This window comes from Podarcis melisellensis (genome assembly GCF_964234715.1).
Source record: "Podarcis melisellensis genome assembly, chromosome: 14".
Classification (NCBI taxonomy): Eukaryota; Metazoa; Chordata; class Lepidosauria; order Squamata; family Lacertidae; genus Podarcis; species Podarcis melisellensis.
Window position 1 is genome coordinate 10,643,828 of NC_138546.1, and position 19,264 is coordinate 10,663,091.

The 19,264-nt window shown below is 40.1% G+C and overlaps 1 protein-coding gene across 2 annotated transcripts in view; it reads right to left on the reverse strand.

The window, feature by feature from the left end:
- Positions 1 to 83: 83 nt before the first annotated feature.
- BAIAP2L1 (BAR/IMD domain containing adaptor protein 2 like 1) overlaps positions 84 to 19,264 on the reverse strand; it is a 66,013-nt gene continuing 46,832 nt past the window's right edge. For both annotated transcript variants that reach the window (XM_081889232.1, XM_081889233.1), the window contains 9 exons: positions 17,569 to 17,706; positions 16,746 to 16,898; positions 16,102 to 16,269; positions 14,802 to 14,952; positions 14,238 to 14,445; positions 13,351 to 13,428; positions 11,976 to 12,153; positions 5,832 to 5,872; positions 84 to 4,091 (listed from right to left, as the gene is read on the reverse strand). In XM_081889232.1, coding sequence (XP_081745358.1) covers positions 4,016 to 4,091; positions 5,832 to 5,872; positions 11,976 to 12,153; positions 13,351 to 13,428; positions 14,238 to 14,445; positions 14,802 to 14,952; positions 16,102 to 16,269; positions 16,746 to 16,898; positions 17,569 to 17,706 — 1,191 coding nt within the window. In that variant the 3' untranslated portion in view covers positions 84 to 4,015. The remainder of the gene's footprint in view (positions 4,092 to 5,831; positions 5,873 to 11,975; positions 12,154 to 13,350; positions 13,429 to 14,237; positions 14,446 to 14,801; positions 14,953 to 16,101; positions 16,270 to 16,745; positions 16,899 to 17,568; positions 17,707 to 19,264) is intronic.

A 19,264-nucleotide genomic window follows, 5' to 3' on the forward strand; every position in this document is an offset into this window, starting at 1 on the left:
CCAATGCAAACCACCACAAGCTAAGGTAGGCTTGTTCCATTAGGCATCTTTGCCTAATAAATGCAGTCCGAACTCGCCACCAATTTCATCTCCACCTTTATTTAATTTGAAATTTATAGTTGGCTTTTCAGTTGTTCCCAAAGCAGGTTACAATTAAAACACAAATTTGTTTCCTGCAACTTGTCTTTTTTATGAAAAATATAGCATGAATACAACACACAGTTTATGCATTACACACATACATTTGTGTCTCAGCATCATCATACCTAAAAAGCTACTTCTGGGACTACAGGGGTGCAAGTACTCTGTCTGCACCTTGATTAGGCTCTGCCCCTCTTTGAACCTACAGCCTCCAAATCCCGCAAACTGGTTTAACATGTGAAGTGTGTCTGGAATGCTGTGAGCTAGGAGTCAGCTGGTTTGCCCTTAATTCACATGTGAAATGCACACATCTCATGGGTAGTACTACAAGTTCTAACACAATGCTTGACATGTGCCACATCTTTGGATATACTTGACAGAACTTATCACAAGGTACCACTAGTTATATTTATTTGACCAGCACATTATCTTAAGCAACTGCCTTGCTCCAAACACAGCTTCTTAATGTCCAGCCTTGGACATATGGGATATATGTATCCCATGTTTGTGATGTTATCAGTGCTACACATATTCCAGAAGACACACATCCCCTTTCTAAATCTAGGTTAAGATCTTCCAGTTCAGAGCTTGGCTTCTGGAAAGGGGACTGGGTGTGCTTTGCACTCTTAATATTTAATAAAAACCCTAATGTCTATGTCAATGAAGGTTGTAGAGTTAAGCATGGAAGCTCAGGGCAGTGAAAAATACATGCACGCACATTAATGCTTGTGGACTGCTGGTTCTTATCTAAAACAGAGAGATTTAGTTAGTCCTTGCAGATATAAAAGCTGCTTGCCCTCAGTCAAGCAGCCAATGTGATGCTTTCCAGAGCCTATCGGCCTCAGCCAGCATAAACTACAACTCTTACAAAACCCTGATGGTTGGCTAACAACTTCTGGAAAGCGCCTTGTTGGCTAGCCCTGCTCTGAATGGCTACCTCCGTACCAGGAGCAAAACTGGACATGAACTACAGCTGGAAGTTATGCCACAACTATGAACAGAAGGCCTCCAGTACCTGCTGGGATGCTTCTTCTAGTAGTTAAGATCAAATACATGATTGCTCCCAAGCAACCTTAATCATCTGCATTTGGTTTAGCAAAAAAGACCATTCGCTTAGGTAACTACCTGTGCACCAGAGTAATTTTTAAATGTTTTCACAAGACACTGGAGCCCAAACAACTACTTGCTTATACACAAAGGGGCTGCACATACCTAGTCTTATTGAAAATTGAAATCAGAGTTCACCTGCCCCATCTAAAATTCCTTCTGAAAGATATACTGTAAAAGCTATTTGTGTGTTGCTGCTGTTTTAAGAAATAGTTATTAACCCCACCTTCAGGTACCCAAAAACCAAACTCACTATATTTTGTGGATAAAAATCTGGAGGCCACAAGTTCCCCAATCTTTGATGTGACAGAGTATATTTTCATAGTACCTTTTCTATGTAGTTGTCATTGGTAGTTACATTTACATCCTGTCTTCCAAAGTTCACAGCAGCATATGATTCTACCTCACTCCCTTTTCTCTTTACAACAGTTCTGTGAGGTAGGTTACACCAAGAGATAGTTATTGTTTCAGAGTCACACAGTGAGCTTTAGGGCTATGGGGAGAGTTGATTCTGCATCAGGGTCCTATTTTAACTGTTTTCCAAACCTAGTGCCACTCAGATGTTTTACATCATTCACCCATCCCCACTTAGCCTCTAGCTGGTCTGATTTAAATTGTCAGCCACGCATTTTAGAGCCCTGCCCTGTCCAAAATAGTTAAAGCTGAAACCCTGAGAACAGCTGACTACCAAAGTTGCCTATAAAACTCTTGTGTATGTGATACAAATGGCAACGCCAAAAATTAATTGATCACATAACGTCTGACTTTAGGAAGCAAAATAGCTGGCATGTAACATTTATGCTGAGATAAGAGAGATTGTTTTCCACCCTCCCTTTACCAGTCACCCCAAAACAGAGCTTTGCAGAATCTTGCAGAGCTGAAGAGTGGAATAGACCAGTTTGAAATCTCAAGTCATGTTTTGTTATAGTCATTAACTCTCTTTCCCTTTATTGTTCAGGTCAGTTGTTTTGGCACATTCCCTGTCTGTTGTGGTTGCTAAAAGCTTGTAGAAGAGGCCAGTAAGTAACCAAATACCTCCACAAATAGAGAAGCAAAGAAATGGTATCTTAGAGTAACAGACTTTGCAGATTGATGGAAAGTTAAGCATGTTGTCCCCCCTCACGTTATGTGCGTTTTACTTAGAGGTGCTCAGCACAGCATTCCACTTCTAATAGGTGTGCTATTTTCAAAGATGAAACTTAATAAAAAACAATGACTTCTAGTGTGTGTCCCCTCCCAGCTTGTAAACAATTTGTCAGAGATTTTGATTTAAGTTTTGATTAAAAATTAAACATAGGTATGAGCTAAAAAAAAGAGCCCCCTTCTTAAAAACTGCATTTGTTCCATAGTTTGTATATGTAACAGGCAAGGTACCGGTATTTAACTGAGCAACTTTTATAGGCAAAACAACATGAAGTCTTCAGAACTGTTCATCAGAATCATGGCATGAAAAGTTCTGTGTAAAGCTCAGAAGCACCTATAATGCTGTATGTGCAAGAACGGATCCAATTATATACAAATGCATTTTCTACCTTGCACTTTTGAAAGTAGTGGTTTGCCCTGCATTATCAACAATCTGGGATGAAATGTAAATACAAGATGATCTAGAAGAAGAGAGAGGGTAGATGTATCTGCTAAGTACTTAAGATCACCTTGTGGCTCGATAACCCTCAATGTTTTACCATGCCAAACTCTTGCCAAAATTGTTGAAGAATCTCTTGGGCCCTGTGTGTTCAACTCCCTGACGCACAATAGCCTCTCAGGCCGTGCTCCCAATATCACTTAAATACTTGTATGTACACACAAGAATGTCTCTATGTTCATCTGAAAATGGTGGAGGAATGTCAATCTACGTTTGTTTTCTGTAAAATTCCCTTAGCCACTTTTTAAGACATTGGCTTGAAGCTACCTGGTTATTCTGTAATAATCAAAAAGGTAAAATGTAAATATATCCATGTGCTTTTTATATGTAGTGTTGGAAGTATTATTCTTTATACAGTAATGAGCCGTATTTCATTACGTAAGTACCAACCTGTCTTTAGAGACAACGTCTGAGGGTCGTGCTCCTGAAAAAGGGACAACACAGCAAAGGAATAGCCAGGATTTCTAATTGTAGTTATTTATCACTGAAAGAATTTGTCTCAGTCAGTCCTATTCAATAGAATCTTGCTAAAAGGAAGACAGTATAATATTGTGCTTTGGCATATTGCAAACCATGTTACACTTCTCTGAACATTCAGAAGATCAATATTTATTCTTACTTTATTCTAAGACATTTATCTTACCCAGCAGAAACAAAGACTATTGCTTTACATAGTATTCTATCGTATGTTAAGGCAATCCTTAAAATGGCTTGTCTATTAAAAAATCGGCTAAGCGTATTCATGTATCTAAGTAAACGGTACAAGCAAACTTAAATAATAATTGGAACTTACCCATAGGACTATCAATACAACTTGCACAGAGCAATAAATGATCAATTATGCTGGTAATTACAATTTACTCAAACCTCTTCCCTATTTTGACAATTCTGTCTTCCTAAACAAGGCACACTGTAATATGGAGAGATTTTTCAAGCATCTTAACCCATCAATAATTAGCTGATATAGGAAGCAAAAATATTTTTTAAAAGTCAGCATTCCAGTGCTACTGTACACATTAATTACATTTAAATAATGTTTAAAAACAACAACTTCAGATAGCATTTGAAAATCATATTGCTGAAGACAGTGTTTAACAAGGAAGGGTAAAAAGGGGTTACTGTTGTTCATCGAAGTATTGGCGCGGATCGGTCATTTGTTACTGTTGGTCGGAGTTTCACGGTAGCAAAGGGATTTTCTCCACTGTAATAAAAAAAACCCCACAAGAATTTTAACTACAATATTTGGAACCATACAAAATATGTAGTTAGGAAGCTTATAATTTTCACAAAATTGGGGGGTGAGGGGGCAGGCATTTAGAAAAGACCTGTTGCAGCTTTTAAAAACAGCAGAAGTCAAAACTCCTGGGTTTGACTGCAGATTATTTCCGTCTAATGCCCAATCCCCCTGCCCTTTCCACTTGGACCTGCTGCTAGGAAGAAGAGATGGCAGCTGGGGACCACACATTCAGTTGTGACCCAGCAAAGGAGAAGCCCTGTCTCTCTCCACTTTTCATCAGCTAGAAAGGATAGCTCAGCCAGTATAGCATGAGACACTTAATCCCGGGATTGTGAGTTCCAGCTCCATGCTGGGCAAAAGGTTCCTGCTTTGCAGGCATTTGGACTGAATGACCCTTGTGGCCCCTTCCAGCTCTGGAATTATATAATCCTAAGGTTCTCCAGGTGAGCGTTTTCTTGCAAGGTGGTGGTAGTTATTGGGGGTAGTGGAGTAGAATGCCAAAGGCGAAGTGATCATTTTATTTAGAGAAGCCTGGGAAGGAAGCGAACAACACAGTTCACTGATGCCTTAATAATTTTATGTAAACTACTTTATGAGGCTTGCCTGAAAGGCAGTATAAACACGTTGAAAGTATATTGTAACACTTTATTGTGGAACTCAACAAGGTACTTATCAAGAAGGAATGATCTAAGGGCCAACTTTCATTCTCTTCCCATAAATGTATACTCCAGTCTAGCCTCACAGGAGGTGATAAAACCACTTGAGTATTTGTCTTTATTATATCAAATACCACCTCCTCCAAGATGCTAGGGGAGCATAAGGCAGTGGGCTTGGTTCTTCTCTCCCGCTTACAACAAGTAAGCTCTGTGGGGTAGGTTAGGTTGAGAGGGAATGACTCCCAAGATAATGCAGGAAGCTTCATGAGCCAATAGGGATTAGAACATGGGGCTCCTTGACCACAGCTTAACATGCTAACTACACTACCACACTGGCTCCATGGTGCCAGCATCATTGCATGTATGTTTCAGGAATCTGGTTAGCCACACTGTCACTGCTGACCTTGAGCCACAGCCTGGTGCTTTGTTCTAGCTGGCTTTACAGAGTTTCTTAAATACATAAAGTAAAAATAAAATAGGATGACCCAGTTAAACTTTTAAAAATCATTACTGGCCACGCACTTCTCTTTCATAACTGCTTGTCTGAAGTATAAATTGAGATTGTAGAATCTCAATTATAATTTGTTTTAGCTTAAAATGGAACTGATAACAGGTCAACGGGGAGGGCTCATTTACATAGAACAAGAAAGGAAGTTCCCCATACTGTTCTGCATAACAGCTCTCACTGCTGCTTATTTAATCTTACCCTGTTTTCAGCCCCCACTCTACTTTCAGCATAAAATACTACCCAGGAAAAATCTGAGCAGACTCCATGAGAGTCAGATCTAGCACTGCATTTGCCTGCACTATAGGACTGAGATTTGCTGCTGAATCAATTCATCTGTCATTTTTTGCTCTCCCAGAAGCAATATGGCAACTTAGATAATTTCAACTCATTTCCTGAAAAGCCAGTAGGGTAATCTGAATCAATCGCTAGAGTCTATGGAGGGGAAAAAAGCCATCCCCAAGAAATCCAATTCCCCCCTTTCAAGACTTATACATTGGTTCATGCTCTTAATTATGTTAAAAAGATAAATAAAACCCCTACCTTAGGAAAGGTGGCTTTATAATGCCATTCATGTCAGGTTTCTGAAAATGGAAAGAAAGTCATAATATGAAGCACTTAATACCAGGAATTATATGATATTCAGGTAAGAAGATAGGTTTGTGAGTATTATTTACTACTTCCTCCTGTTGCTGCCATTTCAATGTGACTGTTAGCAGTAGATCAAGGCTTTCAAGAAAGCTGCACTGACTGGTGCCAAAGCGGATGGCAGAAACACATTCGCAGTAACAATTTCACCAGGCTTTCATCTGGATCTTTCAACCATAGCCATTGTGGTTAAAACCACAGTTTCACTGGGGAAGATTTGCTTACTAGCTGCTGAAGCCAAACAACATAAAATAGGACCAGCACCTATTAACAAGCAACACAGTTGTCAGAAGCCAAGTGTTCTGTGGATTCCCTGGGGCAGAGCTGTATGACCTACAACTTCCCCAGTTGAAAGCAGCCCACAAGCAGGGCCGTCTTTATCCGGGGGTGCAAGGGGTGCAGGGCACCCAGACACCAAATTCTGGGGACGTGCCAAATGTATACCTACTGTATACCTGTCCCTCTCGATTGGCGGCAGTGAAAAGCAATGGAGCGAAAGTCCCCACCCTTGTTGCTCTGTTACTCCCTAGCGTCAAATATTCCCAACAAGTCAGGAAACAAAAGCATTTTTTTCCGCTGGGTCATTGTTATAGGTGAGCGATTCCCCTATAAATAAAAGCTCAACAACTTTGAGTTCGCCCCCCCTAAAAAAGTCAACAACTTTGGCCTCCCCCCTCCCAAATAATTTGGGGGTGGCTAAACTAAATTTGGGGGTGCTGGGCGGATCTTTGCACCCTGGCGGCGCATATGCTAAAGACGGCCCTGCCCACAAGACATGCATTGTGTCCTGCCAACTGCTTGACAACCGCCATCCTAGTTTCTAAAAACTCAGGCAAGCAACGAAAACATTTATCAAGTTTATCAAGTCCTCTGGGAGGATGTGTGGCCACACATTGTTGTGCAGGCCTGCCTTAAGGTGCCTGGAATAACATATTGGGTGAGGTGTGTCTGTTTTCCTCTTTGTTACCTTTCAGGAAGAGTTTTAAAACACTCCTGTTTACCGAGGTGTTAGGCGGCTGAAAGCTGTTGTTCCTGGCAACCTTGGAATTATTGCTGTGAAAGCAGGTGATAGTTTTCAGATGTTTTAAATATGTTGTTAATTTGTTTTTAATGGTATTGTTTTTAACACTGATAAGGCCCCGGGCTCCCTTGGGAGGAATAATAATAATATAATAATAATTTATTATTTATACCCCGCCCATCTGGCTGGGCTTCCCCAGCCACTCTGGGCGGCTTCCAAAAATATATATTAAAATACTCTAATACATCAAACATTAAAAGCTTCCCTAAACAGGGCTGCCTTCAGATGTCTTCTAAAAGTCTGGTAGTTGTTGTTCTCTTTGACATCTGGTGGGAGGGCGTTCCACAGGGAGGGCACCACTACCGAGAAGGCCCTCTGCCTGGTTCCCTGTAACCTTACTTCTCGCAGTGAGGGAACCGCCAGAAGGCCCTTGGCACTGGACCTCAGTGTCCGGGTAGAATAATGGGGGTGGAGATGCTCCTTCAGATATACCGGACCAAGGCCGTTTAGGGCTTTAAAGGTCAGCACCAACACTTTGAATTGTGCTCGGAAACGTTCTGGGAGCCAATGTAGGTCTTTTAAGACCTGTGTTATGTGGTCTCGGCGGCTGCTCCCAGTCACCAGTCTAGCTGCTGCGTTCTGGATTAGTTGTAGTTTCCAGGTCACCTTCAAACGTAGCCCCACGTAGAGCGCATTGCAGTAGTCCAAGCGGGAGATAACCAGAGCATGCACCACTCTGGCAAGACAGTCCGCAGGCAGACAGGGTCTCAGCCTGCGTACCAGATGGAGCTGGTAAACAGCTGCCCTGGACACAGATTTGACCTGTGCCTCCATGGACAGCTGCGAGTCCAAAATGACTCCCAGGCTGCGCACCTGGTCCTTCAGGGGCACAGTTACCCCATTCAGGACCAGGGAATCCTCCACTCCTGCCCGCCTCCTGTCCCCCCAAAACAGTACTTCTGTCTTGTCAGGATTCAACCTCAATCTGTTAGCCTCCATCCAACCTCCAACCGCCTCCAGGCACTCCCACAGGACCTTCACCGCCTTCACTGGTTCTGATTTGAAAGAGAGGTAGTGCAACAACCCTCTGTACCCAGAAGGTGGCACTGCAGTTCTCTCACAAGGCTACAAATGTAGTCAGTTTCACAGCAAGGACAATGGAAGAGTAATCCTCCCATTTCAACAGAATGTATCATCTTCTCACACAAACATATGCTAATATAGGTTTCATTTTATTATTACCTATGGTACACAACGAGATAGAATAAATTAACTCTATAAATCAATGCAAAAAAAGGAGAAGATGTCGATATGTTTCCCTGCAAGCAATCAAATTATTTCTGAGTGTTAAAATACCTGAGAGAAATGAGCAGCCTAAAAACGACATATTTAATGAAACATGAATTACTGCCAGCACTCACTCGACTATGTTGATATACATCACATAGCTTATCTGTAACTCACCTTGAGTCCCCAGAGGGGAGAAAGGCGGAGAAGCAGCTGAACAGAGTGGCAAGGCATGATCCCACCTGCAGCCTTTTCATAAAAGGCAGCTTACAAACTGAAGGTGTGGCATGCGGATCAGGCCCAAACTAGGCCCACTGATGTCACATGACAGTAGTAGGGCCAGCTCATACAGGCTCATTTTAATTGAACTCTTGTGTTGCTTGACTGTAGTTTTAATGAATGCTGTTCTATTGTTTTACTTCAGTGTTCCTTTAATTTAATGGAAGTTGTTTTATTAATCAGCGGATATAATTTTAAAAACCAAAGGGACTGCCTGACCACCTCTCCCGCCACCAGTACTCTAATTTGCACAACAGCATTTGGTTCCATATTCAAGTTACACAGCTTAGAATGGCCTGTTAATTTTTCTATGTCCTCATAAAATGCTTTTCCAAAGATGAGTCCCTCCAGAATGTACTGGGGTAAATTAATGGCAAGAAATACAGTCCAATGATGCTCAATTCATAGAGTAATTTAGCTGGGCTCTAGTCACCTCTTTGCTTGTCAAACAAATCACAAAGAACTCCCTGTACTGCTTGCTTAGCAACTTTCTCCAGTCTAATAAATCTGTAAAACTCTTGCTCTCATAATTGCTGTTAAAGGACTATTTGTTGATCAAATTAGTCTCACTAGCTGACCGCAGACCTAAGTGAGTCAATATAGAATTCTGACACTGCACGATGGTTAAGACTTTTTCTTTTATCCAAAGAAGCTAAGACTGCAAAGCATGACAAAATATGTGCCAGCTGAGATTTATCAGTATCCCATAGTTTAGTGTTAGGAGAATGAGCTCCAGTAAGCCTCAGATACTCCCCACCCCTTCCAACATGGCCACAAGGAGGAGTTTGGAAGTGCTTGCTTCTGTTTTCATTAACTGAAGCTTGCTGTATCATCCAAGTCTGGAAAAAAGTGTGATTAATCTTAATGGTGGCTAATTGAAATAAACAAGCTTCATGAACTTTGGTTCAAAAATGTATTGTTTCAACTTAGCAGAATTAAGAATGGTGATGGTTTAGGGTTCATTCCAAGCTGCGGTTTAACTAAGACAGAAGCTTTGATTTTGCTGCTGCACCAGAGAGGAAAGACTGTGTATGGAACATACATGCCTTAGACACTGTGAGGCTTATTCTTGTAATAGTAAAACATAGTATAAGTGGACATTTAACTGTTCTTCTGCCATGTGAAAACTCTTGCTGACTGGGTAAGAGTAGGACTCATGTCATTGTCTCACTGCTGCCAAAGGTTTTCTTGTGCGCCTTCAAACACCTTATAACTCAAATTTATCTTTTTAAAATTAAAAAATAAGCTTATTGATACTCCTATAGGCACCCCAGTTAGATACTGTGTTGCCAAAAGGTCTTTTTGTGGCCATCCAAGCCCCTCACTCACCCATGTCATAAAAAATATATATTCTTATTACTGACCATTCCTGTGGGTTCCCTGCTGTGATTCTGTAATGTGAAAGGGTTAATATGACCCTTCCAAGAACCCCCCAAATAAAATAAATCCATTTTTTTTTAATTAGTAACACCCACATTTACAGTTTGCCCCCCTGGAGGATTGACCACGGGAGAATGTGATCCAAAAAAAGGTGAACAACCACTATTTTATACTAGTTACAGATAGGTAGCTGTGTTGGTCTGCCATAGTCAAAACAAAAAAAAAATCCTTTCAGTAGCACCTTAAAGACCAACTAATTTAGTTCTTGGTATGAGTTTTTGTGTGCATGCACGAAAGGAATTTTTTTTGTTTTCACTATTTTATACTGTATCAGAGACTAAGTCAATGTTAAGTACTTTAGCCGCACTGACTAGGATGAAAAAAGTCAGCCTCTTTTTCCTCCTGGGTTAAACAAAACAGTAGGCACAATCCACAAGGATGTTCTCTTGAACAAGCTTTCTGGAGTAAATGGGGTATCAGTAAGAGCACTGCTCTGGATCTGCACGGCTCTCATTGCTTCCAATGGGATGTGCTCTGGAGAATGTGCTTTCACATAATGCCCAACAACTGGAATGAAACAACTCAAGCTGTATTTCTCCCTGCAAGTGTGACTCTCTGTATACAAAAAGTGATCACCCAGTTTTGAGAACTATGAAAGTCTGGAATTTGATGATCCAGAATACCTTTCTTCAGCCTGCAAGGTCTCCCTCTTTTAAGAAAGCCTTTAGAGATTTGCTGATGTTTTCGGGGTACTTATTTGAACTGTTTCTAGTCACAAGTCATTATGCTTCTAACTGGAATGCAGATACATTTGATGTCTTCTGCATTTTCTGTGTATTTATGATTTGCATGGAAAGCAGCATATAAGACTGAGAGAAAAGCATTATATAATTATCAGGTTTTTGGATGCTGTAAGCCAGAAGGAATGGTGAAGAAGGGCCTGCTCAGTGGCACTACCCCATTTGTGGAACTCTTCTTGGTGGAGATTCAGTTTTCCTTCACATTGCCATCTTTCAGATGACAACTGAAAACATTGGTTCCCTCATCTCTTTGCTGCATAGCTGGAGCGCAGTTAAAAAAAATGCTGCCTGCTACATTTTGCTTTAGTTGCTGATTTTGGTTTTAATCATTGTTTGTATTGATTTACTCTGTATGGTTATTCTTAGCTATCCTGGGCTCCTTCAGGAGGAAAGGAGGGATACAAAAATGAAATTAATAATAGGTTGCATCCAACTAAGCTTTACTCAGAGTAAACCCATTTAAATTAATGGATCTAAGCCAGCCATTTAAATTAATTTTAGTGGGTCTTCTCTGCATAGGACTAATATTGAATATAATCGAATAATGTTTTATAGATGATTAATCTATTTTGAAAAGTGACTTAAAAATGCCTGTCTATGCATTTGCCTTTAAATACCTTCCACATTTTGATTGCACACTTTTGTCACTAATTTTAAAAAGCTACATATTGACAAGAGTACTCAGACTATGTTGCAGATTCCAATTTTATACCAGGATTTTAGTGGCATGCGATTTGATCAATAAGAAGGTAGGATGCATTCCACTTGATCTCTTATCCAGTTCAAACACCTGACACCTGAAATGCTAATTAAAGTTACTGTAGCTATTAAATATTTAATTCTGTCCTACTGGTTCTCCATTTAATTCAGGTACAGTAACTAGCTGAGAACCCTGTCTAGCAATTAATTTGATGGAAAGAGGTACATCTGGAATCAAGAGAAAATTTGCTATGGAATTACATACATTTAGGACTTGTAAGTAATCTGTCCCATTGTGTGTGCTTTAGCTCTAAACAAACCTGTTACAGGAAAGCACACGAAACCTTTCAAGGAAGATTAAAAATAAATATGCAATATGCATTTTCTCCAAATATTTTTGAAGTCAATGTTCCAGAGAAATGCTACTTACTGGTTGCTATTATGGAGTCAAATATATGAAAGAGAGGTGGATATAATCTCATATTTCATGAGGATATTTCCATGTTCATTGAGATTTGCACAAAACTAAACAATGCTTCAGAAGGCAGCATGCAAATTCACAGGTATACTCACAAGAGAGGTACTTTCTGGTTTGGCTACTGGTGCTTTAAGGGTAGAACTTTTAGAAGATTCCAGCCTTGCTTCTGAAGTTGCTCTTGTTTGTCCAGGTACCAAGTAATCTGGTGGGGGAAGGATAACCGTACCTCTCTCTGCTAAGTTTACTGAGCTGATGCTTCGGATATGTGCAGGACTAAAGGAAAGAAAAGCAACCATTAAAACTAATAGAAACAATGAACAGGGCAGTTCCAGCTCACTGTGAATTTCCTTTTTGCTCCTTGGGGTTAGAGTAGTTGATTTTTATAGATAGAGCCTTCAGATATTATATTTTTCTGAGGGGCAGAAACCATGTCTTCCCATTTGGAATTAGGAATGTGAAGCATAGCTAATCTAGCAAGACATATACCCAACTCAAGAAGAATGACAGGCAGAAGAATGTGTCCAAGGGTCAAAACTACTGTGCATCTGTGCTCCTTAAAACTTTGTTTATGCTCAGAAAACCACAATGGGCAGAAAGAGATGAGTGTACTATTACATACTGCCCTGTGCCTTCCAAGAAAGAAGCCTATGTTTGCCAAAATCCACTGTGTCCGTTAATGCTTGCACACACTTACAGATAAATTAAACAGAGCCTACAAGTGGGAAATTACCCATTGGGTGTGACATACGGTTTTGCTCTGTTTGACAAGCTACTGTGCACCCAGTACAGCAGGTGTAAACTTGTACTGAATATAGATTGTGTTTGCTTAGCACTATGTGAGGCCTGGTATGGTAGTGTTGGAGTAAACTGGGGTGGGCTTAGTCCTAATACCTGCTCAACTTTACTGAGTAGCTTTGGGCTAATTGCTGTCTCTCAACCTAACTCCACCCACAGGGTTGCTATAAGTCTGAAGCATGGGAGAAGAACCATGTATACCACCATGAATTCAGGGGAGAAAGGATGGGATAAAAATATAATAACTAATGTAGCATGGGGTAGTTCTATTAATTTCAACGGAGCTACTTATTTGGGGTTGGTTAGAGTGGTCCAAGTATGACAAGATGGGACATAAATAAAGGTATAAAAGTAAGTAATAACGTTTAAGCAAGATCATAGATGGAATCTACACACATATAAAAACCGCTGTGAAAATGCTTTTTTAAAAAGCGTTTTGAAAAATACATTGAATTTGGCATAGCTCACTGTCGCCACCTAGTGTCACATTTGTATACTGCACCTTACAACACATTTAAAACATTTTATTTGCAGCTGTACAGCTGAGTCTATAGTTATATTTAGGGAGACTGCTTTTATCTTTTGTTTTAAAAGCACATCCCTTGAAAGTGTTAAAATGTGCTATATAAATCCTAGGGGAAATAATAATAAAGATATTATTATTATTATTATTACCTTGGCACTGGCACACGAATCGCCTCCTCCACTGGTTCTTCCAAAGGCTTTGTGTATGATGATGGGAACCATCCTTTTCTAGAATGGAACATAATAATAAATTACCACCTTATGGAAGCTCCAAATCCTATCCTTTAAAGCAACTGCACTGTATGGAATAGCAGTACACGTGCCAGGATTGCTCCATGCTCCCTCTAGGTTCAGAGGCAGGATACAGTTGAGTTCCAGTTGCTGAAGAACAGCAGGGGAAGGGAGCTCATGTCCTGATTGTGGGCTTTCTGGAAGCATCTGCTGTGCCACTGTGAGACACAGCATGCTTCCATCAGATTCCCAGGATGGTTTATTTAAAAAAGCAATGACATTAAAACGTAAATGCAGAAACGTAAAGGAAAAGGGCATCAAAAGCAGCATAATGCAGCCAATGGGATTGAAGCTGTAGCTAAAAAGCTCTGGACAATAAAAATGCACCTTGCCTGGTGCCAAAAGGGCAATACTGTAAGTGGCAGGCAAACCTGCATGGGGACAGAAATACATAACTGGGCTCCCACCACCAATTAGGCCTCTCTCTGGTATCTCTTAGTATCTTCATCTCAGATACTCTGAAGACCTACAGTACACCTTCTATTGAAGATAATAAAATCAGGGCAGGTATGTATAGAGTCAGGTGGTCCTTCAAATATGCTAGGGGTTCTTAATTCTGATTTTAAAATTACAAAACTGCTCCGGCATCAAAATTTCTCTGTAGGTCCATCTGGCATTCCTACAGCTGATAGCATCCAGAACATTTAAGCATCATTAACAATAAAACGAGGGTGGGGGATGGAGAGCTCCACTGCTTTAAAACTCTCTTCTCATCTTGGAATCAGGAGACATGCGGATTAACTTACGCTTTAGTCACATCATGTTCTCCGTACAGCCAGCCATCCCTTTCTTCAGATATAAGTAGTGTGATGATATCTCCCTGTGCAAAACTAAGTAGAGTCTTGTTACTCTCAGCGGTGTGAGGAAATATTGTTTTAACTTTTGGCCGTTTCATTATATTTAGTCCTGTGGCAACAGAGGTTGATCGTGATAAACTGGAATCATCCGCGTGATCTGATTAACAAAAAACAGCAACATAGAACTGGATCAAACAAAAACAAGTTAAAATGGAATTGAATAACAACAATGAACACTTTTCCTATCCTCACTCAAACTTCCAATTAACTATGGGGTTAAGTGCAAGAATTAAATTAAGTTTTTGTATTTTAACTTTTGTATGTTTTTAAGTATGGTTGTATTTATTTTAATTATTTTATTGTTTTACCTTTTGTAAACTGCTTTGCAGGTTTTTTTTTTACAATCAAGTGGTGTATACATTTTATGAAACAAATACATTAACTAAAATAGTCATTTTCACAAGAATATGCCTTTTCAACACACCTATACACACACACACACAAAATGCTTACCTGTTGAATTATTTAATCTCTCTGAAGGTGCCTTTGGGGCCATTGACGGGTTGTTAAACATGTCAACTAAAGGACTAGTATAGGCTCTCCCTGTGGGTGCAGGGGGTACTCTGGGGGAACTTCTATGAAGCGAGTCATAATTGTTTCCAAGCTAGTGACACAAAATTAACATTAAGCATCAGTACAATGATATAATGTCATATATCAACAATTTTGTCCACACATGCAAACAGGAGTAGAAGGTTGAAAAACACTGGGTATCAACTCAGTGCAGATCCATTGAAATTAATTGGCACAACTAATATAGATCTATGGGTCTATTCTGAACAGAACTCTGTTGGAGACAACCTGTCATTTTTCTTTGAAGATTTCAGCAGCTGGGTTTAAAAACTTTATCCAGTATAAGGCATGATAAAAAGCATGTGGGTGGGGGAGATCTAGATTTCTACCCTTCCATATGGCCCACCAGTTGAAGACCAGAGCTCTAATACCATTTGCCCCCATCAGCAGGAACATAAAGCTCTGAGAATGTGACTTAGTTGCTGCTTTAGAAGTCATAGGTTGTATTCAACACAGCATTCAACTAACTGATTGTTTTGTTGTGCAAGGAGAAATCTCTCTTGTTTCTCCCTCTGCGTCCGCTAGGGTGGAATCTACACGCATATAAAAACTGTTCTGAAAATGCTTTGTTTTTAAGCGTTTTAAAAAATACATTGAATTTTCCATAAGATTCACCACCGCCATCTACTGTCACACTGTATATTGCACTTAAAACACACTTAAAACATTTGCTGTATAAAGGTAAAGGTAAAGGTACCCCTGCCCGTACGGGCCAGTCTTGACAGACTCTGGGGTTGTGCGCCCATCTCACTCAAGAGGCCAGGGGCCAGCGCTGTCCGAAGACACTTCCGGGTCACATGGCCAGCGTGACATCACTGCTCTGGCGAGCCAGAGCTGCACACGGAAACGCCGTTTACCTTCCCGCTGGTAAGCGGTCCCTATTTATCTACTTGCACCCAGAGGTGCTTTCGAACTGCTAGGTTGGCAGGCGCTGGGACCGAGCAGCGGGAGCGCACCCCGCCGCAGGGATTCGAACCGCCGACCTTTCGATCGGCAAGTCCTAGGCACTGAGGCTTTAACCCACAGCGCCACCTGCTAAGTCTATTCTGTGGTTCTTGCAACTATTTAATTGAATACTGCCCCATGTCTGGAACCTGGAATCATTTTAATACATTTCTCCTTTTCCCTATCCAGCTGTTGCTCTCAGGAAGGAGCTTGTAATCAACAGAGAATTCCTCACCATACTGCTTCTTTCTATCATTGGCGAAGGCAAAGGAGTTCCTGATATTGGAGTGGAGCCAGGGGTCTTTATCTCTTCTATCATGGTCATGATTTTCTCCGGCACTTTGGTAGCATCGCTGCAAGTTTCTAACCAATTAGGCAACTTGGCGTTAAGTAACTCTGAGCACTACAAAAAATATGAGTGAGTTAAAAATAAGATTATATGCTTTTCAGATTAAAATCTTATCTGTGTGTACAGATATCTTTAATGCAAGGTTCTTGCCAAATTCTATTGGCAATGTGAACTATAACATACTGTAGCACCTGCATATAGCTTGTTTGGGAAAAATATACTTCCCCATCACAGAAATGCAGCGCTTTATGTATGATCTCCTATAGAAAATAAAAATAAAATTCTTTATGAAACATGCTTACTTTATAGGGATGTAGTCACAAACAATAAACCACCACAGGCTCTGTGTTGTGGCTTGAATTTTCATTTACGGGTCTAGTTTTTCCAATAATTTAAATGTCTTGTGTCACAATCAAAGAAAATGGAGCCTAAAATGAATGCCTTTAGAGTGTACTTTGTGTTGTGGAAAACCTCAGCATCCCCACAAAACCAAGTTTTTCTGACAGCTTAGCGTCTCCTCTCATACTAACCTCTACATGGTAATACTGCATATGTTGAGCAAAACTGCAGTGCTTGTCAACCAGAAAACAGAATCTTTTTTTCTCTTCAAGTAGAGCTTCTCTGCAACCTTCAGCAATAAATCTTTGAATATCACTCTGTCGAGAAGTCACTGTTTCCAAATACTAAATAAAATAATAAATATAAATAATAAATCACAACAGAGAAAACTTTCTTCTTACACATTCTTCTTGCACAACTCGGATCCAAAAGCAACCTTAATGTCTTAATCCAATCTCAAACAGAAATAAACAACGTGGTTGCCGTTCTCTGATCTAGCAATAAATTTATCACCTATAAATGCATTTATCTAAATGCTACACCTGCAAATCAATGCAACACTTCCAAGAGATACAAGGAACATCACACCCTTTGAACATAATCAAGTCTAAGATACAGTTGTACCTTGGTTTTCGAACAGCTTAGTTCTTGAATGTTTTGGCTCCCGAACGCCGCAAACCCGGAAAGGGTGTTCCAAATTTGTGATCTATTTTTGGAAGCCGAACGTTTGACAGGGCTCCCGCAGCTTCCGATTGGCTGCAGGAGCTTCCTGCAGCCAATCCAAAGCTGAACTTTGGTTTCTGAATGTTTTGGAAGTGAAACGGACTTCTGGAACGGATTCCCTTCGACCTCTGAGGTATGACTGTTTTCAAATTGGAGATGGAATGGCTTGGATCTAGAATTTCATGAGCTGAAGCCACTCACTGGGCGGGTTTTCCCATTCTCCTCCTTCCCATCATAGTTAGATGTGGTACAAGGGGTTGCAATGGGAAGACACCAGGGGAGTGCACTCACCTCGGTTTCTTTATGCTCATATTTTGTTGCATTCCTTCCTCCTTGACTTTTCCTTCGGATTTTCTTCAGTTCAGCCTGAGATTTTTCCAAAGAATCCAATTTGCTTCTGTGTTCATTCTGGTATCTCTTCAAAGTAGCCTGCAATCAAAGCATTCAGAAATCTTATATTAGAATATAATAATTAGCTGATGACGTTGGAAGCTCAGCTCCCTGTTACAGCAAGCAAATTCTTTAGGATATACATATGCAACCAATGCCAGCATAATAATATAAAACAAGTATCATTTTGCTATAGTAGCAAAAGAAAAATTAGCAGTACAATGACTGTATGCCTCTCTCACAAGAGGTCTGGAGGGTGGCAACATGAGAATGGGCCGTTTCTGCAGTGGCTCCCTGTTTGTGAAATGTTCTTCCCAGGGAGATTCAGCTGGTGCCTTCATTATATACCTTTAGGTACCAGGTAAAAATGTTCCTCTTCAACCAGACCTTTGGCTGATTAGCATCTTCTACCCCTTTTAAATATGTTTGTGGGAGGGGGGAGGGAGGTTTATTGGTTTGTTTGTTTTTATCATGGATTTTGTGTTTTTATATTGTATTTTATGCTGTGAACTGCCCTGAGATCTACGGATGAAGGGTGGTATGCAAATTAAATAAATAAGAATAAGAATGTGCTGCAGTTGTTCCTCCATCTAGTATCAGCAACTTTCACGTGGAAAACATTAGAGCAGCCAAACATAAATAAATAGTTTTTCAAAAGAAACTTGAGAATGAAAATATTCTGAGCTGTATTTGTTCAAGATTTCGTATGTATTGCTGTCATCTTGTAGACAATACATGGAACAGTTGCTAAACCTGCCAAGGACCTTCGAAATAAAAAGAGGAAGATTGATGTTTCTTGATTTGGAGCAAAATGTATATAATCCTGGTCTTTTAAAAATGCCTCTTGCTTATGTATGCAAATATCTCCCTGTGCTCTTAGGAACTCTGGTGACCTTGGGTTGATGCAATGGAACATCTGACTGTCTGGCATGGAACGTCTTCCTCAAAATGAAATTTAAAGAAGGTATCTATTCATTTCACAAGTTACACATGATACATGCTTGTTGACATGGTTCATTAAAAAATGTTTATATTCCAAATACAAATACATGAAACCCTCCCCAACAGGTTTTCCTAATAGAAACTTCTCTCTACCTAATTTCCTGTGTCATTCAGCTATGTCATAAAAGTTAACTATTATCCTAGAATATTCTTTTTAAATCAGAGACTCATATCCAGCCCTTAAGCCAATTCACAAGAGTTCTGTACCAGGCCACCATTTGCCACAAAAATACCTTATCTGCCGTACTCAGTATGGGTTTCTTGGGAAAATTCATCAAGATATCACACAGTTTATACATTCAGTCCTCAGTTTGTGGCAGATTTATATTTTTCTAGCAATATGCTAAGGTAATCCAGCTATGAGAATGTTTCATACTTGTAATTCTATCTTTGTTGATAAGCACAAGCAAAACTATTAAGAAGATGCAAATTAAGTTATTAGTCAGTGATTTAGTTTTGTTCTACCCAGTATCTGTGCCCACACCTGCTGAACTTTCAGACAAGACAAATGTAGTTAAGTTCCTGATTTATAGGCCAACACCACTGTTTTTATCCCAGCACATGTCCAAATGCTACTATTTTAATTAGTTATTTA